General features: G+C 47.2%; 1 protein-coding gene and 1 non-coding gene across 2 annotated transcripts; one reads left to right on the top strand and one right to left on the bottom strand.

Moving 5' to 3' along the window:
• Positions 1–181: 181 nt before the first annotated feature.
• On the bottom strand, positions 182–15,937 carry KIF22 (kinesin family member 22). Its single transcript, XM_068968923.1, has 14 exons — positions 15,883–15,937; positions 8,609–8,804; positions 7,177–7,304; positions 6,932–7,086; positions 6,330–6,539; positions 6,009–6,239; positions 5,720–5,873; positions 5,458–5,593; positions 3,233–3,401; positions 1,826–1,994; positions 1,379–1,446; positions 487–696; positions 340–399; positions 182–251 (listed from the first exon to the last, which is right to left on the bottom strand). Exons 1-14 carry the CDS (start codon positions 15,935–15,937, stop codon positions 204–206), a joined length of 1,989 nt encoding a protein of 662 aa, XP_068825024.1. The 3' UTR covers positions 182–203.
• Positions 15,938–19,088: 3,151 nt separating this feature from the next.
• Positions 19,089–19,161, top strand: TRNAG-CCC (transfer RNA glycine (anticodon CCC)). Its single transcript has one exon. It is a non-coding gene; the product is annotated as a tRNA-Gly (tRNA).
• Positions 19,162–22,729: the final 3,568 nt, after the last annotated feature.

Here is a 22,729-nt window from a genome sequence, read left to right as displayed (position 1 = left end):
TCGTGTTTTCCCAAAGATGGCGCCCAAAGAAGTTTGCAGGCTCAGCTTGTGGCCCATCCCAAGGGCAATTATACCCCAGCCCCGCCCCCGTAGTCCCAAGAATCAGGCTGAAGCAACGGAGTGAAAACTGTATTTACAAGACAAGCAGTTACACAAGAACTTAAAAAAAAAACCGGGAGGGTACAAAGGAGGGGAGCCGGCAGTCAGGAGGGGCCACAGCCCTGGCCCGCGGCAAGACCCAGGATGTTTGCCTGCAACACAGGAGGGAAGGGGAGAGCAGGTTTAGAGCCGGGCAGGGCACAAACCAGGGGAACAAGGGGGCCCGAGCCGCGAGCTCACCTTCAGGAACGACTCCATCTGTTTCCCCGACATGCCCTCCACGCGTTCCAGGTCCTCAACCTGGCAGGACAACAGCGATGGGGAAGGGTCTAGGCCAGGTGTCCCCCACCCAACTCCATACCAGGGCTGTCCTCCCTGGGCCATTACCTGGCTGAAGGGGCCGTGGAGCTCCCTCCAGCCCACGATGAGCTGAGCCTTCTTTTGGCCAATGCGCTGCAGGCTGCGCAGATCACGGGCTGAGCCTTCGTTCAGCAGATCTAATATTTTTTGGCGACCATGGGCCAGTAGCTCTGGGCTGATCTGCAGCTCCCAGCCGTCCTCAGCCTTCTCTGGCTGTGATGCATCCAGGGACTCCAGCTATGAGGCAGGAGGTGAGTGACAGAAACAGCAGAGTTTGCTGTTCGGCCCGCGGCAATGAACCGTTCTGGACTCCTCTGCCAAGGATAGGAGTCTTAGCAGCTACCTGCCCGCCCTCCCTAGCCTCTGTTTCCCTCCTGTCTAGTGTCTGTCCCGACACCCTTCCTCTGGTCACTCTGGCGTGATTCCCAATTTATCTGATCTGTGAAAGAGTAAAATAGAGTTGTTTTGAGGATCAAATTAGTTAATAAATGTAAAACACACAGTAAGCTCGGAAAGAGTAAGTTCTTTCATCTCCAGAAAGGCACATAAGACGAAGTACTCAACAAATGACTCTCAACTGATGTCATCTCAGTTTAAAAACTGAGGTGTCTTTCAGTGTTATTTCTTGACTGTTTAGTTGTCTGCCTAAGTGGGCTCTGTAGTTTGTAGAGGGCAGGACCCAGGCTACACACTGTGCCTAGTAAGTAGCTACTGACAGAGTGCGAGCCATCAGGAAGAAAGAAAAATAAAAGGTGATGGACACCCATCCTGCTAGGTACATTCATATTACCACATTTCATCCTAAATGCCCTGTAAGACATTCTGAGGGTAAGCAACATGGAAGGGTTGTGAATAGCTGAGAAGTGTATGGACAGGCTACGTAACTCTAGGTGTAGCCTAAGCCTGCAGCGACTCTCACCTTTCTCTTCCGGCCTTTCTTCTTCAAGATATGGATCTCGGCATTTGGGGATGCTGCCTGCTCCTGAACTGAAAGTAAGAATTATGAGCTGGAGTCAGAGCAGAGGCCACTTTTCAGCCCCCTGGTAGCCATGTGGTCTTCCATTACTGATTCCTCAGTTCCCCTCCACCCCAAGTTAACCTTCTCTTTTGTTTCCACAGGACCTTTCTTCTACTTGTACATGAAAGTAATCTCAGTTGGTCTTTCATGATAATCAGTCATGCAGTGGTCAGTCTACCCCACTGTACGAAATGAGAGCAGTACACCCAACTCTTATTTCATACCCACTTTCCCCCTTTCCATCATGGTGGGAGGACATGAGTGACGTAAGGACAGCTGCTCCAAATACCGCCTTCCTTCCAAGATCTCAGTTATCTGGGCCCTTCTGGACCCTACAGCCAAACTTACTCAGTTGTAGAGGCATCACCACTGCCTTTTTAAGGGGCTTAGCCACTGTGACTGTACGGCGAGCAAGGGGTCTGAGCATTGTGGAAGAGTAGTTCTCTTTCTCCATGGGGTCAGCAGCCTCCTGGGCCAGCACTTTGGCTTCCAGTTCTTTTTGCTTCATCTTAAGCCTCTGTTAGAAAGGATCAGGGAGAGATATGACCCAGAACCAACTTTAAGGCAGTGGATTAGGAAAGTGAGTCTGCAGGGCTCTGAGGCCTTAGAAGAGCAGAGTGAGCACCAACAAGAGAAACTACCAGGAGACAGCTGGAGCCCAGGGTAATTAAGGGCTTTCTTGGACATGAGTTTGAGTGAACTCCGGGAGATGGTGATGGACAGGGAGGCCTGGTGTGCTGCGATTCATAGGGTAGCAAAGAGTCGGACATGACTGAGTGACTGAACTGAACTGAATGATCAGGAAAATAGATGGGGAAACAGTGTCAGACTTTATTTTTTGGGGCTCCAAAATCACTGCAGATGGTGACTGCAGCCATGAATTAAAAGACGCTTACTCCTTGGAAGAAAAGTTATGATCAACCTAGATTGCATATTAAAAAGCAGAGATATTACTTTGCCAACAAAGGTCCATCTAGTCAAGGCTATGGTTTTTCCAGTGGTCATATATGGATGTGAGAGTTGGACCGTGAAGAAAGCTGAGCGCCGAAGAATTGATGCTTTTGAACTGTGGTGTTGGAGAAGACTCTTGCGAGTCCCTTGGACTGCAAGGAGATCCAACCAGTTCATCCTAAAGGAGACCAGTCCTGGGTGTTCATTGGAAGGACTGATGCTGAGGCTGAAACTCTAATACTTTGGCCACCTCATGCAAAGAGTTGACTCATTAAAGACCCTGGTGCTGGGAGGGATTGGGGGCAGGAGAACGGAACGACAAAGCATGAGATGGCTCGATGGCATCACCGACTAGATGCAGAAGAGTTTGGGTGAACTCTGGGAGTTGGTGATGGACAGGGAGGCCTGGTGTGCTGCGATTCATGGAGTTGCAAAGAATCGGACATGACTGAGCGGCTGAACTGAATGATCAGAGCTGCCCAGAGGTGGAAGGAGCTTCTTTGTGAAATACTGAAGGGAAAGGCTATTCAAGCAGAGTCCTGACTTAATTTTATCTGGGTTTTAGCAAATGGCAATGTCCTACACTTGTACCTGGAATTTTTTTCTCTTGCCCCCTCACATAGGATCTCAATAATTTTTCAAAGTTCAGCCATGTTAAGGACATTCAAGCAGAGAACTGAGGGATTCCAGTGTTGGGTGAAAACTGGATGCTGGTCCAGCCTTTCCGGTCCTTCCCTATCTGAAGATCCTCTGACTGTTTCTCAAGGTCAGCAGGAATCCCAGCTCCAACCTCCCAACACTTACCTCAATTTCCAAATCCTTCTCTTCCACTGTCTTCATAAGCACCATCCGCTCTCGCTTTGGGGTGCTCAGCAGAGGGGTCCCCTGGCTCCCCTGGGAGCCCAGCAGACGGTCCAAGCTTAGAAGGCGCTCCAGCATTGCCGGATCCATGCTGCTTAGCTTCTGTAGAGGGCTGAGCACACAAAGAGGTTACTCCACACTTACCTCTTCTCTCATCCTCCTCTGCAGCAGCAGGATTCCTCTCATCCTGCCTTAACTTGGTGTTTCTGTGGTTCTACAACCCTACTATTAACTTGCTGGCAACCCTGTACAAGTTATCCAGACACTCTGGGTGCAGTGTCTTCTTTAGGTGAATGGGGATCAATCACTACTTGCCCAGGTAAAGCTCTCAAGGAGGCCAGGAGATCAAATGAGAAGAAGCATTTCATGACCACTGAATGGCAGGTATTCATGGGATCTAAGACATCCCCCTGCCCTAAGGCACTCACTGTCGAACAGTAAGAGATCATAAGGTGACAGCAGGGGCCATCCGTACGCCTGTTCATTTGGAGGAGCAGTGGGTGCAAGATTCACGGAGGAGGTCATCTTCAGCGGGGCTCTGAAAACCCCTGAAGACCTCAAATGCCAAGCCTTTCTCCTGTGGGCAGTAGGCAAAGCCTATTCAAAAGGAGACCTGACTTAATCTGAACATGGTAACATTTGTTCCTTCTGTCTGGAATTTCCCCCTCACATCTGATCTCAATTGTCGTTCAAAGTCAGTTTGATGCTACCTTTCAGGTGATGCCAGCTTGGCTGTGTATCTTCTTTCCTACATTATGAACTAGCTTCTCGAGGATAGAAACTGCCCTGTTCTTTATGTACAAGGGCCTCGGAGAGCAGGATCAGAAAGTACAGGTGAATACAGTAGTCATTTCTTCTTTCCTGGCTGTCGCAGAACAAAAGGATCCTCCTTCCCTATTGTGCTCTTTACTGTCGACCTTTCGTCATATACGATGTTCCTGTCTTGCTTCCTCTACTGAAATGTGAGCCCGCTGAGGTCAGGGTCTGTTTAGGTCTGATGTGCCCCACATCTAATGGCAACCCACTCCAGTACGCTTGCCTGGAAAATCCCATGGACGGAGGACCTGGGTGGCTGCAGTCCATGGGGTCGCACAGAGTCAGACACGACTGAAATGACTTAGCAGCAGCAGCCCCACATTTGAGGTTACCCAAGGTCCCTATCTGGCAGAGACCTTGCCTGTTCACGTGTTTTACACATGTGTATGTTTCTCTTGAGTCTGTACACATATGAGAGGGGACTGCTAACAAACAGTTTAAGAAGGACAAGATCGAGAGATGGGGTTCCGAGTGAACACAAGTACCTAAGCGCCTTTTGCTATCCTTTCTAAAATAGTGAGTTGGTCAAAAAGTTCAGGTTTTCCTGTAAGATACTATGAAAAAACCTGAATGAATCTTTTGGCCAACCTGATACAACTGTCCCCTGGGGCAGAATGTGCACTAATCCTTGGCCTCCTCAGGTCACCTCTGTTCAGTTCTTAGGACTTAAGAGAGTTGAGAAGCTTTATTGGAGCTAGGGGTAGACAAAGGACAAAGATCAAGATACAAGTGGTTCCTTGGAAGGCTAGGTGGCCAGACACAGAAAGCAAGACCACTGAACAGGGGTGACTTGAACATGAATGCATACTGGGCCATGAGGTGGGGCTATCAGAACAGGAAGGGAGGTCACACACCTCCCTTGTTTGGATTCAGCGTAGAAGCAGGGCAAAGTTAGGACAGCAGCTGACCCCATGGAGAGTTACAGAAAGGCTGGACTCTGGACACACAGACTGAGTCTCAGTGAGACATTTTTCTATCTCCTTTGCTATGCTTTATCCTTGGGACCTAAAAGACCTGGTCCTCATTACGCCTTGAATCAAAAGCAAAAGTGCTCATCCTTGAAACATTGGTGCCAAAATGTGAGACTTTGCTGACTGCCTAAAGGAGTTGGAAAATAGAAAAGGCGGGTGGAGGTGGCAGCTAGGAGCTCAAGGAGCCTCCTTATGACCCCTGATAGCAGCATCAAGGCTGGAGGTTGCAATGAATTCAGTAGAGTAGGATTTTGGCTGAATCCAGTGGAAGAACAAGTTCACAACTCAAGGATCCAACAGACTAAACCCACAGCCACTCTGCACCCAACCTGGGCACAACAGGAAAGGGACTATGCCCAAGACTCCTCCCTCTCTGCTCACCTGAGTTTCTGGGAGGCAGAGGCTGGAGCTATTGGGAGTTCGGGACTCCCAGTTTCCTCTTCCTCAGGGCCTCGGGCTCTCTTTGCCTCTGATGGGCCTAGCAGTTCTTTCTGAGACAGTTTTACAGGTGCCAAGACTAGGGGAAGATGGCAGGGTAGGGAAAGAGGGGGGCGTCAATTTCTGTGCTGATCCTTGGTGGATTCAGCAAACTCCCCAGGTGTCCACCCTTGGCCTGTCCACTCCAGCCCACCCAAGTCCTCACCAGGAAGCTGCAGGCTCTCATTGGTAAAAGGCCGGTTGATCACCTCCTTGGACCTGGCTGCAAAGTTGAGTGCAGAGACTGTGTCCAGGTAGAAGCGTCTCTCAGGGGCGATGTTGGCAATGAGGATGCTGTGGGCTGAGCCACCCAAAGAGTCCTGAGAGATGGGGACAGGGCAGGGTGGGTCAGTCAGTAGCCTACCTTCCCCCTCCCTGACCGCTGTTCCTCGATACTCCAGCAGGCCCGAGAACCCCTTTCTCCAGCCCCTTTTACCCGAGATGGGAGGCCTGACCTGCAACAGGCGAGTGAGCTTGCTGTCCCGGTAGGGTACCCGAGGGAGGCCCTGGTTCAAGGCATCCACCACCTTGCCCAATACAAACAGGGAGGTGTTGATGGCTCCACTCTCCTTTAGCCTCAGGCCCTTGTTGCCTGTGCGCCGGTTGTCCTCTGAGCCAGCCAAGTCAATCAAGTAGAGTTTCCCTTCCCGCTGGCGAAATGGGGCCAAGCGTTCTCGCTGATCCACCTGGGGGCAAGAGCAAGGGCCCCCATTTAATTCAAATTCCGGGCGCTCCGCAGGTCCTCACCCCTGTCGGGGGTGGAGGAGAGGTCTCACCTTAACCAGGAGCACAGCATGACTGCGGGAAGAGCGCTGGTTGAGCCGGGTGGCTCCCACCGTCCGATTTCGGCTGGCTGGCAGGAAATGCCGCTCAAAATCAGCAAAGCTAGTGATGGGCTTCTGCGTGAGGCCCGGAATCAGGATATTTCCTCGGCAGTCTTCTCGGATCACCAGGTCTCCCGATGAAGGTTCCAAGAGGTCTAATACCTATGTGAGCAGTGAGGGGTAGGGCCAATTCTCCACTTACAGGCTGCCTGCTTCCTGCGTGTGGTTCTCATTTTCTTTGCTGGATTTTCAGAGTTGTGCCATCTGCTACCCTAACCTCTGTCTTTCCAGCTGTCCTTGCTAGATCAAAACTTCATGTTCCAGAACCGGGTCTGATTTTTACCCTTTGTTTCTTCCCTCCCCAGTCAGAAAGGGCCCTTGAGGACTTCCTGGTGGTTCAGTGGCTAAGACTCCACACTCCCAGTGCAGGGGGTCTGGGTTCGATCCCTGGTCAGGGAACTAGATCCCACATGGCAACTAATGATCCCACATGTGCCTCAATTAAGACCCTGAGCAGCGAAATGAATATTTAAAAATGGGGCTGGGGGGCTCACCTTTTCCTGGTAGATCTCTAAGTAGGACATAGTAACAGAGAGGGCCCACGGCCGGCCCTCAGCACCCTCCTCCCTCGTGAGCTGTAGGAGGTCCATGAGAGCCCGAGGAATCACCCCAGGCTGCTCTGGGCTGCCCAGCATTGTGTGTGTCTTCCCTGGGGAAAGAGTGGAGAGAGCTGTGAGATTTTCTTCCCCGTTCCCAAGTCCCTTCTGGCCCGGGGCTGCTCTGTATCTGGCCTCCTCACCTGCCCCTGTGGGCCCATAGGCGAGCACACTGGCATTCTGCCCTTCTAGCAAGTGCCTCAGGATGGGCTGCACCGATCCTGCATAGATGTCCTGCTGAGAGCTCCTCTCCCCGTAGAAAGCATCAAACCTGCGGGCAGGAAGAAAGGCGGGACTCAGTAGCAGGTTCCATTCTCACCCAGGTCTAGAGGATAAAACTGGTCTCACATTTAAGGGTCTCTATTCTTCTTCTTACACAAAGATCTAAGAAAGTGCCCACTGAACACCCATTCTGTCCCAGTCTCTGTATTGGTGTAGAAACAGATGAATTTGGTATCCCTGCTCTTAGGAGTTCTGCAGTCTGGTGGCATAGATAGATACCCACACTTTGCTGTGACTCAGGAAACAAAGGTGAGAATGCACTAGAAGGAGTAACATTCTGCCTGGGAAGGAGGATTTTTGCCAGAGAGAGAAGAGAAAGATACTCTAAGTGTCAAAAATAGCACACAAGACATGGTATAAAAGGGCCAGGCTTCCCAATCCTTTTTCATAACACAGAATTTATAGAAAGTGGCATCTGTACACCACATGGAGTAAAGACGAGATGAGACTTGACACACCTGAAGCTTAGTCACTGTACTCTGACGGAGAAGCTTCGGTTGAGGCAGGGATTAGCACTGATATAGTGGAGTGTAGCATGTGCTGGGGGAAATGAGGCTGGAAAGAAACTAAAGCCAAGTTGTCAAGGGCCTAGAACAAGGTTGGCAAACTTTTGCCATAAGAAGCCAGATAGTAAACACTTGGGGCTCTGTGGACTACCTGGTTCCTTTCACAATTGCTCACCCGTCACTGTAGTCAGGCAGAAAGCAGCCGCAGATCGTATGTAAATAAATGAGCATGACTATATTCCAATAAAGCCTTATTTACACAAAGTCTGCTGACAGATTTCACCTGCAGATCTTAGTTTGCCACCCTCTGGCCTAGAATGACAGGCCAAGGAGCCTGAACTTTAAATTTCCCAAGGAATTTTAAAACAGCTGTGAGCTCTATCCCCCAAACATGGGCGGTCTTATCTGACACCACCCAGCCACAGCCTGGGTTGGCTGGCTGGTCTATATTTCCCCAATCCTTCCCACCCCTCCCCAAAGGTCCGAGCTGGACTCCCCAGTTCGCCTTCGCTGCTCCTTCCCCACTTTGTGCCTGCTTCCCCTCTAAGACTGTGAATAGCAACGTGCGTCTGACTCAGCCTCCAGCCTTCCCCACACTCTCCTGGACAGGCCCTATCGCAGTGGGCACCCATGAACATTACCCGAAGCAAAGGTGTGGCAAACAAAGCTGCATTAAGGAAGGAAGAAGGATCCTCAGGAGGAGGTCTGAGAAATCGATTCTGGGCAAGTGATAGTGCGAGCAGGCCTAGGAGAGAGAGAGTGGGAGGGAGTGTGGCCTAAACCTTACTGGTATTTGAGAGTCTCTTGGTGGTTCCTCCAGTTGGCAATCTCCAGAGAACAGCTGTCCAGGCCCCGCACACAGGGGGTGTCGTTTTCTCCTGCTGTCCCATCCACAAACGGGCGCAGTCTCACAGCTACTCTCACTCGAGCTGGAGGTGGGCGCCGGGCAGCTCCCACCTTGCTTAGCCGACAGCGACCGGCTCCTAGAAGATCATTTTTAGGTGTGAAGTATGGTGGCAGCTTTGCTGAGAGATAAGGGTATGAGTGGGCTTCCTGGTGGCACTAGTGGTAAAGAACCCACTGCCAATGTGGGAGACCTAAGAGACACAGCTTCGAACCCTGGGTGGGGAAGATGCCCTGGAGAAGGGCATGGCAACCCACTCCAGTATTCTTGCCTGGGAAATCCCATTGCCAGAGGAGCCTCGCGGGCTACAGTCCATAGGGTTGCAAAGAGTGGGACACAAGTGGCGCAACTGAGCACACACGAATACACAAGGGTAGCAGTCTTGGAGGTGGAGGTAATTGAGCTGACCCCTGAAGAATGAGTAGGGTCACTGCCAAGCATTTCAGGGAGAAGGAAAGGCATGTGCAAAAAATATGGAGTGGTGAAAGCAGGCCCCTGTGTAGAACCACTAAGGCAGGACTGTGTGTGTCCTGTAGGTGAGTCGAACACAGAAGGGCAGGATGGAAGAGAAAGATGAATCAAATACACGGTCTCAGGCAGGGTGCAGTGGGGGGCTGAAGGAGAGAGATTATCTATGGCTGGAACCATAAACCAGATCGTGTACTTAGCAAACATTCACATTTATGAAGCACTGGCTAAGTGCTGCTGCTACTAAGTCGCTTCAGTCGTGTCCGACTAAGTGCTAGGCACACTTTAACTTCCATGGTGTCCCTGAAAGGTAGCTTCTGTCAGTCCTATTAACCTGTGAAGACGCTCACAGAAGTGCAGCCACTCTCCAAGCACCTCGGTGTTTTAGGCCTGGAGCCCTGTGGCTATTACTGTATCTTGAACCATAACCTATATTGTGTCTTCTTTGCTATTCAGAGGAATAAACAGGGATTATTTAACTTATATGCAGAGTACATCATGAGAAACGCTGGACTGGAAGAAACACAAGCTGGAATCAAGATTGCCGGGAGAAATATCAATAACCTCAGATATGCAGATGACACCACCCTTATGGCAGAAAGTGAAGAGGAACTAAAAAGCCTCTTGATGAAAGTAAAAGAGGAGAGTGAAAACGTTGGCTTAAAGCTCAACATTCAGAAAATGAAGATCATGGCATCTGGTCCCATCACGTCATGGGAAATAGATGGGGAAACAGTGGAAACAGTGTCAGACTTTATTTTTGGGGGCTCCAAAATCACTGCAGATGGTGACTGCAGCCATGAAATTAAAAGACGCTTACTCCTTGGAAGAAAAGTTATGACCAACCTACATAGCATATTCAAAAGCAGAGACATTACTTTGCCGACTAAGGTCCGTCTAGTCAAGGCTATGGTTTTTCCAGTAGTCATGTATGGATGTGAGAGTTGGACTGTGAGGAAGGCCGAGCGCCGAAGAATTGATGCTTTTGAACTGTGGTGTTGGAGAAAACTCTTGAGAGTCCCTTGGACTGCAAAGAGATCCAACCAGTCCATTCTGAAGAAGATCAACCCTGGGATTTATTTGGAGGGAATGATGCTAAAGCTGAAACTCCAGTACTTTGGCCACCTCATCCGAAGAGTTGACTCACTGGAAAAGACTTTGATGCTGGGAGGGATTGGGGGCAGGAGAAGAAGGGGACGACAGAGGATGAGATGGCTGAATGGCATCACTGACTCGATGGATGCGAGTCTGAGTGAACTCCGGGAGTTGGTAATGGACAGGGAGGCCCGGCGTGCTGCGATTCATGGGGTCACAAAGAGTCGGACACGACTGAGCAACTGAACTGAACTGAACTGAACTGAACTGAACTGAAAAGCTGAGCAAAACCCCAGCATCTTCGTAGACTAAGAGACTCCCCCCGCCCACCCATAACCTTGACAACAGAGGCAGGGAAGGAAGCCTGAAGACTGTGTCCCAGAGAGCCCCCTGGGAGGGTCAGGGGACCACAGCTCATTTCAAGGGAAGCTCTTTCCATCCTGGCTGTGCTGGGTGTGTCTGCAAGTTTGGCCTCAGTTTCTGTCCTGCTCAGCAAGTAGGTAAAAGTGGGTGTAAATTGTAATGTGTATACAGATAACCTAGAGGAGCTAAAGATTCTGCATTTCTAGCAACTTCTAGGTAATGCTTATGCTGCAGTGGGACACTGAATTGACAAGGTGTGGCAGACCAGGACCTCACGGGATTCTTCTAGGATTAAGGAAGTGGACATTTGCCCCATCTAAAACCCAGTCACTGGACTCCCTGGCCTTTCTGCGCCTCTATTTTTGCCTGGAGTTTCTTATCTATATAAGTTCACACATACACACATATGCCCCCCTGCACAAACTGTTAAGTGATGGTTTTCTCTCCGTGGAGGGTCATGTGGGTTTATTTTCTATGTTACCCAGTTCTGTAATGCTATAACATTTGCAGTAAAAAATAACAGGACTTCCCTGGTGGTCCAGTGGTTAAGCGCTTCCATTACAGAAGGTGTGAGTTCAATCCCAGGTCAGGGAACTAAGATCCTGCATGCCAAGCGATGTGGTCAAAAAATTAAAAACAAAAACAAAAACACGACACTGTGGACAACTTTGGAAAGGATAAAGTTAAGAGGCAGCCGCCAGTCCCTCAGCTTGCAAAAGCACTAACATGCAGTGCTTCTCTGCAGTAAGTTTTCTGCTTAGTTTGCTTCTCATAATTAAATCTAAGTCATTTGGCAGTGGGGGGGGTAGTTATTTTTATCATTAAAAAACACAATTAAGATAAAACTGGGGGGGGGGGGGGAAGGCCTTTCTTTCCGTGAACTGAAAAAAATCTATGAGGTAGGTATTTCTGTATTTTAGATACCATACTGTAGCTCATAGCTAACAACAGAATTCAAACCTAGATTTCACCTCCAAAAATCTGCTTTTAATGAGGATGTCGTATTGCCTCCCTGTCACATACCAATTGGGAAAGTTCTTGATAGCTCTGACTCTCCATTTTTGCTGGTGGTGGCAGTTGGTTGCTGGGACCCATGGACCTCATATTAAGGTACCAGGCTGGTATCTGTGGCCAACATAGAAACAGCAGGACAGGCTACCCCAGGAAGAATCTTTTATGTAAGTAAGGTATACCCACAAGCAGACGGCCTGTTCCAAAAACTGGGCCTCCGTTCCTTCATCTGACGAATGAAGCTAGCAACCCCATTTCTCACTTTAAAGTTTACAAAGCATCTAGTTTTCATTTGACCTTCATGGCAGTCCTGAAAGTCAGAAGGAAGTAGAAACATGCAGATGAGAAAACTAAGACTGCAAGGAGGTCAAAGACTTCTCAAAAACGTGTGCAGGAACCTCCCCTTGCCTGTCTTTCCCAGGTTTTTTTCAGCGAGAAGAGAACGGGGATGGTAGATACAGAAGCACTTAAAAAAGCTCAGTGAGCAGTACAAGGGGAAGGGGAAGTCTGTGGTGATGTAGAAAGAGTATAGACTCTGGCTAGACAGAGCTGGATTTCAATTCCGGCTCTAACACTTATCAGCTTGTGACCTTGGGCAAGTGACTTAACATCCATGAGCCCCAGTTTTCTTGTCTATAAAATAGGGAGAGGAGGGCCTTGGAAGGTCTTAATGAGGATTAAAAGTAACATGTAACATGTCAACTGAGTAACTAGTACATAGTAAGTAGGTTGGTAACAATTCTAGTTAAGATGGCCTAGGTTCAAATCCTAGCTCTGCTACTTACAACTAACTAAATAACCTGGGGAAATGATTTTCCATTCCTATGCCTCAATTTCCACAACCTGTCAAAATGGGAGTAAATAAAAATACTTGTTGGGTTCTTATGGCAGTAAATAAGGTCATTCACATAAAAGTGCTTAGAACAGCAAGAGCATTGGTGTGTATGTATATGCTCGGTTATGTTGGATTCTTTATGACCCCATGGACTGTATGTAGCCTGCTAGGCTCCTCTGTCCATGGAATTTTCCAGGCAAGAATACTGAGTGGGTTGCCATTTCTTAGTCCAGCGGATCTTCCCGACCCAGGGATCAAACCCGTGTCTCTTGTGTCTCTTGCCAACTGGCAGGCGGATTCTTTACCCCTGCGCCACCTGGGAAGCACAACAGCACTGGTACTTGATAAAAACCCAGTAAGCATCTTGTTACATATTCATCCATTTTCCAAATGAGGAAATGGCAGTATAGAGAGGTTAGCTAGCTTGCCCATAGTCAATAGCTAGCCAGTGACAGAGCTTCAGATGAAGGTCCAACTCTAAAGTGCATTGTGTGATTTCTGGGCCTTCTTAGACCCTACATCCCCATGGGCCTCAGAGTCGGAGACAAGTTCCTCTACGAGCTGTGTGACCTTAGGAAGGCTTCTTTCTTAACCTCTTCAAACCGCAGTGTTTTTTAATAAAAATAACAGTATCTACCTCATAAGATTGCGAGGAGCCAGAGAAATAATGTACATACAATGTTTTAACACAGCGCCAGCATAAGCACTCCACAGATGTCAGCTACTGTTGTGATTACACATTTCTCTTGCTACTCCCTTCAAGGCAACAACTCACCCCTGCCCTCATCGTTCAGCAGGGTCACCAGTGACCCCTTTACCACTAGAGCCCACAGCCCGGTTCAGTCCCCACCCTGTTTGACTTCCCTGCAGTATTCAACACCCCAGATCCACTTTCCTTTGGAAAATACACTTCTCCCTGTTTTCCTGCCACCCACCAGCTGTCTAGTCACTCCTCAGTTTCTTCCAGTCTTAGATATCTTCCCTAAGCTCCTTCTATCCTCTTTCTAGATCAGGGTTGCTCAATTCCTGCACTATTGATATTGCGGGCTGGATAATTCTTTGGGGGTGGGGCTCCCCTGTGCATCGTAGGAAGTTTAGCACATACCCCACCACCATGACCACTGCAACAACCAAAAATGTCTCCAGATATCACAAGTGTCCCCATGGGGAACACAATTGCCCCCAGTTGAGAACACCATTACTGACTGACTAATTTCACAGGCATGGTCCTGTGCTCCTGACTTCAATTACCATCTCAAGGCTAATGACTCCTAATTGACACTTCCACACCAGAGTGCTCTCTGCTGCCCTGAAACCTCCTCTTACATGGTATTTCAAACTCCACTCGTCTTAAACTGAATCCTTCCCCATCCCTCTGCAACCCCATCTTCCTTCTACGCTCTTAAATAAATGGAACCAACCCCGAAGATCGGAGAGGCTTTCTTAACCTCATCTTCTCCCTCATTTCTCACACCAGTTCTTCATTAACATGTTAATTCTACCTTTTAAAAATAAGTCCACTTCTTTCCTACTGTGCCATCTTTGCCAAAGTTGTCTTCATTTCAACAGCCTCCCCCACTGGTCTCCTTGCCTCCAGTCTCATTCCCTTCCAATCATTCTTCCTCTACTTCCTCCCTAGCTTCTCCATCACACTCTATGTAGCTGTACATTTGTCTGTCTTTTTCATCTAACTGTGAATTCAGTGAAAACAAGTCTTACTTGGCTTGCCTTTATATTCCCAACATCCAGCACAGAGTAGGCTCTTGGAGGGTATTTGCTGAACAAATTAAAATCTGTCAAATGAATACCATAAACTGTAGCCACTGCCATTCTTCCTCCAGAGCTCAGAGTCCAGGGGAAGTTGGAAGGAGGCACATTCACAAAACTCCCAATGGTAAAAGAGTCTATTTCACCATAAAAGCCACTTTGAAAAAAATAATATATATTTCTCAAAAGTCACTTTGAGGTTGGGCAAAGTTAGCGCTTCTAATTATTTCTAATTTCCCCCTCTCCAATGATTCCCAAGCTTCATTCAACTTAACTCTTCTTTTATTGATGAGGAAATTGAGCCAAAGAGAGCATCTTTGGCCTCTCTTTACAACATAAATAAGAAACAGATCAGTTGGTGGTCTTTTTGATCCAACAAAGCGTAGCAAACTTCTATCCAACCTTTGAAACCCACTTCAAATATCACTTCCTTAATGAAGTCTTCCTAGAATACCCAAGAGTTTACTTCAGTTTCTGTGTTCCCTATAGCAGTTTATACATACCTCATTGCTTTTTCACGATATTATAGATTTTTATGACTATCTATTGATACAGACTAAAGCTCCTCTAAAGAAGAGACAATATTCATTCAAGCATTTTTATGATATCTACAATGTACCAGACACAGTGGGTCTTGGAAGGCTCAGGGTAGGTTGTGCTCAGACGGCAGGAATATCATGTGCTTGGGCAAAATGGTTAAGAGCAGAGACTCTAGAATCAGATTTGCTGAGTACTAATTCAGACTCCACTATTTACTGGTTGTGTTAACCTTGAACAAGCTTTTTAACCTATCTATGGTTCTTTGGTTTCTTCATCTGTAAAACAGAACAATAGCAGCATGTAGAGATTAAATGATTCATCACCATAAAGTACTTACAACTGTGCCTCACCCCTAGCAAGGGCTCAACATGTGCTTGACATCCTATTAAATAGGTTTGCTTCCAAACGGGGCCCGACAAACAGTAAGGTCTCAGATAAATTCTATGGTGCCCATTATAATCACTGACCAGAATTCAGTGTACACGAAGGCAGAAGAGCAAGATTCTGAATGTCCTAGTAATCTTTCCAAACAGTCCTGACTTGCAGGGCTATAAGAAACAGTCTCTATTTCCCTTTTCTGTGATAACAGCACATCTTATGCTGTCAACTCACACCCTGCTGCAGCCCGTCTGAACCTCTTACCTCTCTCAGGGATCTCCCTGCACCCAAACAACACGTCATACAGGAACTCTTCCCCCAACCAAACGTGTATCTAGATCCCTTTTGTCCCTATGGTTAGAGTATAAAGTTAGCTACTTTTCGCTCGCTTACTCCTGTATTCTTCCGAGATAGGTCACTCTCCCCATTTTATTAACAAAGAAAACTGAAATTCACAAGGGAAAAGTGAGCTGGGGTCAAAAACGCGCCGGAAACTAGGTCTCAGTGCGGGTCTACAGACCGACACCGAGAGCAGGAAGCAGAACGGCGACTCCCATCCACACACCCAGCTTTCTCCTCCCCGCCCCCGCGCCATCCGCGGTCTCCGGAACAACTCACGGAGCCCACACTTGACTCCGACCCATCGCCCCGCAAGACTCCAGGCTACAGCAGCCGCCCTGCTCGAGTCGGGCTAACTTACCCGAGATCGCCGCCGCCATCTCGCGTCGCCTCCGCGCCGGGACCCCCGCGTCCATCCCACTCCCTCCCGGGGCCCGCCTCTCTATTCGAATTTCCCGCTGCCCCGCCCTCCCCATTGGGTTTCACCAATCACGGCTACTCGTCGCCGGAAGCTCCTCTATTTGCCTACCACTATCCCGCCCTCTAGGGCTCGCCTCCAGGTCCTTCAAGAGTTTCCCTTGGAGGAGAACGCATGCGCGCACGTCGGATACTTAGCCGTTGACGTCGGGCCGGCGCTCCCGTGCAAACTTCGCCGACCTAGGCTTTCGCGACAGTGGCCGTCTGGGCCACTAGTGAGCGCTGCGGCGTACTGGGCTCCAGATACCTTCTGGGTTTCCAGGGGTAGGTTTGCGCTAAGTGTAGCGTTTTCGCTTCATTAATGCTAAGTCACTTCAGTCATGTCCGACTCTGTGAGACCCCATAGACGGCAGCCCACTAGGCTCTGCTGTCCCTGGGATTCTCTAGGCAAGAACACTGGAGTGGGTTGCCATTTCCTTCTCCAATGCATGAAAATGTAAAGTGAAAGGGAAGTCGCTCAGTCCTGTCTGACTCTTAGCGACCCCATGGACTGAAGCCTACCAGGCTCCTCTGTCCATGGGAGTTTCCAGGCAGGAGTACTGGAGTGGGGTGCCATTGCCTTCTCCATCGCTTCATTAGCCCCGCCTCAAATAGCTACGAATCGTGGTATGAATTGAGCAAAGGGTGATCGAAGGCAGTTAATTGATTTATCGAAAAATTTCTCTGAACTGAATACAACTTTCTCTATTATAGTGGCAGAATAAAAGCACGTTACAGGAATAAAGATGTTGCACGGAAGTTGTTTCTCGCCTGTGTGGGGCGGGAATCGTTTTGTTTATTTGGGCACTTTGCCGTCAGGGCCAGTCAGCGGTCTAGTCACTGATTTAGGTCAGGACCACGCTGGCTAGATTGTGGGTAAATCACGCTGCACTCACGTTGCTGAGCCCAAAGCCACTCTGAGGTGTAGAGGCCAGGTGACCTATGTCCTCTTACGTCTTATGTCTGAGCCGAGGAGACCAACTCGGATGTTCTTTACTTTGTAACTCAGCATGTCCCTGGTCTGTCTCAGGCATGGTCCGTCTCTTACTTAGTGACTTAAATCTTGGTCAGCTTCACCCTTGCTCCCATGTCCTGTGGATCTAGTCTGTTAAATAGTTCCCTCGCCCTTATGGAAGCTTAACCATCTTTGAGCTCCTGGTAGGGCCGTGGTTTAGACATTATGTCCAACATATCAGAAGACAAATACAACACCAGTGATTCTCAAATTTTTTAGCCTTGGAATGCCTTTGAATTCTTAAAAATTAAAGCTCCAAAGATCTTCTGTTTATATGGGGTTTATCTATCCATATTTACTGCATTAGAAATGAATACAAATTTGAAACATGTATTAATACACTTTAAAAATTACAGAAACAAATCTGTCGAGACAGAAAGTTGATTAGTGGTTGGCAGGGGATGGTAAGGAATTGATGAACTGAAACTTGCTAACAAATTGAAATTTCTTTCAGGAGTGATGGAAATGTTCTGAAATTAGACTGGTGATAGTTGCACAATACAGTGAATGTACTAAAAACCACCAAAATGTACACTTAGAAATGATAAATTAAAGAAATGATAAATTTTATGTTAAATGAATTATGTCTCCATCTAAAAATTGTCCCACATTGCAATAATAACTCTTTACATATGACATAGATAACATTTTAGTTTTTAAAATGACTATTTTCCAAAGCAAAAAAGAAGAGTGACATTGTTTTACCTTTTTACAAACCAACCCAGGGATTTCTTTGGAAGGAATGATGTTAAAGCTGGAGCTCCAGTACTTTGGCCACCTCATGCGAAGAGTTGACTCATTGGAGAAGACTTTGATGCTGGGAGGGATTGAGGGCAGGAGGAGAGGGGGACGACCGAGGATGAGATGGCTAGATGGCATCACTGACTCGATGGATGCGAGTCTGAGTGAACTCCGGGAGTTGGTGATGTACAGGGAGGCCTGGCGTGCTGCGATTCATGGGGTTGCAAAGAGTTGGACACAACTGAGTGACTGAACTGAACTGAACTGAACTGAATGTCTGGTTTGAACTTCCCAGGTAATGCAGTGATAAAGAATCCACCTGCCAATGCAGAAGACTCGGGAGCCTCCAGTTCCATCTCTGGGTGGGAAAGATCCCCTGGAGTAGGAGATGGCAACCTTCTCCAGTATTCTTGCCTAGAAAATCCCATGGACAGAGAATTCTGGTCAGTTACAGTCCATGGGGTTGCAAACAGTTGGACACAACTGAGCTTGCACGCACAGTGTCTGATTTAAGATGAAACAGCAGGATTCTTATATGTGTTTCTGTAGTCAGTCTGTTGTAACATCACACATCATATAACCTCTTGAAAACTCAGCAATATACTCAAGAAAGAATTTAAGTAAAAAGTCAAACGGTATCTCAGTTTTTTAATGAAAATAGTTTTGACGTTGCAGACCCCTAACAGTGTCTCAGGAATCTCAAGAACCATTAGACGATTGGCATTTTGGTCTTCCCTGCACTTTACAGAGGACTATTTGGGCTTCCCTAGTAGTGCAGACAGTAAAGAACCTGCCTGCAATGCAGGAGACTTGGGTTGATCCCTGGGTTGCGAAGATCCCAAAGATCCCCTGGAGAAGAGAATGACTACCCACTCCAGTATTCCTGCTTGGAGAATTTCATGGACAGAGGAACCTGAAGGGCTACAGTCCATGGGGGTCACAAAGAGTCAGACACGACTGAGCAACTAACACTTTCATTTAGGTTTTCACATCTGTTGTCAGTCCCCAGATATATGGTAAGATACCTGCCAGAAATAGTGAAAAGAGCGTAGCTCAGAGAGTCAGGACTTGTAAGATAAAAAAAAAAAATAGCTTAGGTACAGGGCTTCGTTGCCAGGTGCCTGGAGTCAAGATATTTAACCTCTTTGTGCCTTAATTTCCTTAGCTCTTGAAAGGGAATGATGGTTGGATCTACTTCCTAGGGATCTGCATCTGCCTGCTGGCAATTCCAATTGTTAAACACCTGATATTCCAAGAGAAACAATAATTTAAAAGGAAAAAAAAAACCCTTCCAAACTACATCCTTAAGTAGCAAAGGAGAGCAAAGTTGGGTATAAGAGCTGACACCAGGGACTTCCCTGGTGGTCCAGTGGCTAAGGCTCTGTGCTCCCACTGCAGGGAGCCCAGGTTCAATCCCTGGTCAGGGAACTAGATCCTACAGGCCACAGCTAAGAGTGTGAATGCTGCAAATAAAGATCCTGCATGCCTCAACAAAGATCGAAGATCTTGTTATTACAACTAAGAGCTGACACACTCAAATAAATAAAGAAAATAAACATTAAAAAAGACTCAATGAGTCCAAAAGCTATTTAGTTTTTCTTTTGTATTCCCCATCTCAGAGAATATCCTTCTTCCCAGTTGCCCAAGCTACTGATGTGGTAGTTCTAAATTCCCTTTCACTCACCCTCTTGCCTTTACTTATCAATTCTTCTGAGCCCATCTTCCCTCTCAAATCTCTCAAATTCTTCCCTTTTCTCTCTTTCTCATGCCTTTGTACAGATATTATCATTTCTGATCTAGAACTAGTCTCTTAACTCTTATCTCATCCTGCTTAATCTTTAGTCCATTTCCCCGATTTACACCAGAAAAATGCTGTACAGCTTATCAATCCAATGGGCAAAATTTGATTCAGTGCCATCGCATAACCCATAAAGTTTAAATAAATAGTTCAGTATTATGTTCATGGTTCCTGCCTGTCTATGAGGCTTCATCTTTGGCCCAATTGTGCTTTGCATTTTGCCTGTACTGAACCACTTGAACCATTTTGCCTGTACTGAACCACTGAACCATTTTGCCTGTATTGAATCATGCTAATCATCACACATGACTTGGGGGCGCAATCAAAAAGTAGGGTGAATTTTATGTGATTTATATATCAGTAAAAATATAGTTGCATAATATTCCATTCCATGGACTTGAGAGAAGTATTTCTACATAAGCCAGACTTAGCACTGTTGCTCCACGGACACACACACACAGACTTCCCTGACCTCCCAGAGAAAGTTAACCCTCCTTTTGGCTCTCTTAGCATATTACAAAAAACGCCTTGGTTATGCCACCAAACCAACAGGTTAACTAGAGGAAAAGAACCAGATCTTCAGTACTCTTTTTATTCCTACCCTTTAGCAGGGACTATTTGGTAAATGATTAGCTTAATTTAGCACTATTAAAACTCAAGTTTTTAAGTAAGGGGACATTTTCCTTAATCATAATCTCCTGCCAAAACCCAATAAGGACTAGATAAAAGCCAGGAGTCCTTCCCCTTAATTCCCTTCTGCCATGGCTGCCCCTTTGGTGCCAGTCCCCTAACTGGGTGAAAAAAAACAGAGGCTTTCCTAAAGTTGACCAAATATCTGATCTGTTAAAAGCCTGTCAGATTCAGCCATAAGAAGTTCTAAAGTATTGATATATGCTCTAACATGGGTGAAACTTGAAAATACTATGTTAAATGGCAGAAGCTAGACATAAAAGGCCACGTTGTTGTATAATTTATCTGTGTGAAATGTCTGGAATAAACAAACCTATAGAGACAGAAAAGAGATGAGGGTTACTAGGGGCTGGGGGAGAGGAGAATGGAGAGTGACTGCTTCATGGGGACGGGGTTTCTTTTTGAGGTGGTGAAACTATTCTGGGATTAGAGAGTGATGATGGTTCCACAATCTGTGAATACACTAAATACCTCTGAATGGCATACTTTAAAAGGGGGAATTTTGAACTTCCCTGGTGGTCCCCTGGCTAAGAATCCACCTGCCAATGCAGAGAGCATGGTTCGATCCCTGTTCAAGGAGGATTTCACATGCCGTGGGGCAGCTAAGCCCACATATCACAACGACTGAAGTCCATGCACTCTAGAGCCAGGGCTCTGTAACAAGAAAAGCTACCACAATGAGAAGTCCAGGAAGAACAAAGAAGACCCCGCCAAAAAATAAAATTTTTTTTTAAAGGGTGAATTTTATGGGTCTTCCCTGGCCAGCCAGTGATTAAGACTTAGTGCTTCCAATGCAGGGGGTGTGGGTTCCAACCCAGGTTGGGGAACCATGCCAATCATCCCACATGACACGGGGGCGCAGTCAAAAAGTGGGGTGAATTTTATGGGATTTATATATCAATAAAAATATAGTTGCATAATATTCCATTCCATGGACTTGAGAGAAATAAAGGCATTTTTATAAAAAACAGACTAGTCATGAGTTTGTATCATGCTAATATTTCTTTATAAAATTACATATACATGACTGTTATTTTTGTCTAATTGGGAAAAAGTGTGACCGAAATTCCCTGGGATGTGAATAAACCTATTGGGAGCAATGAGTAATCACCACCACGAGCACAAATAAACAAACAAAAAACTGTCAAAAATTTGGGACCGAGAACTAGAATTTCCAAAGCAACTATATACCCTTAAATCCTTCCTGAATATGTCCAGTCCCCCTAATGCTTCTCCCGGACTCTAAGTAGCCCCTTCAGTTCACAGAAACATGATGGACAATCTCCACCCCAACCCCACCTCCTGGAATACCCTTTTGTTTTGAGGGTAAAATTGGCAGAGTGGGCTTCCCTGGTGGCTCAGTGGTGAAGACTCCACCTGCCAATGCAGGAGATGCAGGTTTGATCCCTGGGTCGGGAAGATCCTCTGGAGAAGGAAATGGCAACCCACTCCAGTATTCTTGTCTGGGAAATCCCATGAACAGAGGAGCCAGGCGAGCTACAGTCCATGGGGTCATAAACAGTCGGATACAACTGAGTGACTAGACAGCAACAACAGTTGACAGAGTAGAAGCTGTTGAGCAGGTGATGGCTTCCGGAGGAAAGAACTGAGGTCTGAGAGAGCTGACCACGGACCCAGGACTTACGTGTGAAGGCGGAAACTAGGATGGGGTAAATAGCCAGAGTCCTTGGCAGTCACTCGGGCTAAACTTTGGGAGTCGAGTGGGTTCTGGGAAAGAACGAAGGATGGTGACCTCCAGGCACCCACAAACGGTGAGTGGGTTGAGGTCAGGAGAGTGAGGTGACAGCCTGTTGGTGGAGAGGCACTAGCTCAAGAAGACAAAGGAAGAAAGGGCTGGAGAGTGAAGCATCTGGAGTCTTGACGATAAGCCACGACTTGGCCTTAGCTTCAGCCTCCAGTTTGGGTAGACATTTGAAAAAAAGAATCAGTTCAGGCCAGAATCTTATCTCTTCTATATTTCTAAAAGTTATCTCAGCTGAAAATACTTTTGTAAAGTTTAGTTATCTGGGGCTGTGCTGGGTCTTTGCTGCTGCACTCTGACTTTCTCTAGTCGTGGCAAGCCCTGGCTACTCTCCTGCTGGGGTGCATGGGCTTGTAGGCTTCAGTGGTTGTGGCGAATGGGTTCAGTTGCTCCTCGACATGTGGGATCCTCCCAGACCAGGCATCGAACCAGTGTCTCTTGCATTGGCAGGCAGACTCTTAACCACTGGACCACTAAGGAAGACCTTATCTCCTCTTGATAAATTATGAAGAAAAGCTCAGGATTCTTTCACCTCTCTCCCTCCTCCTCCCACTCTTCCCCAGACTAACACACAACAAGTAGCCAGAAATGAGATTCACACATTCCTACCCAGAGTCAAGAGGTGCATCCCACTAGCTGTAGTCATGCCCTTTTATTGTTTGTTGTTTTTTTTTTAATTGAGACATGTGGATGATGGTTAGTGGTGAGTGGGTTCCCAAGTCCCCATTGTAGAGTTGCCGTGCAAC

The sequence above is a fragment of the Capricornis sumatraensis genome, chromosome 3, assembly GCF_032405125.1.
Source record: "Capricornis sumatraensis isolate serow.1 chromosome 3, serow.2, whole genome shotgun sequence".
Lineage (NCBI taxonomy): Eukaryota > Metazoa > Chordata > Mammalia > Artiodactyla > Bovidae > Capricornis > Capricornis sumatraensis.
The sequence above is the reverse complement of the archived record's forward strand: the minus strand, read 5'-3'. Positions and strand labels throughout refer to the sequence as shown.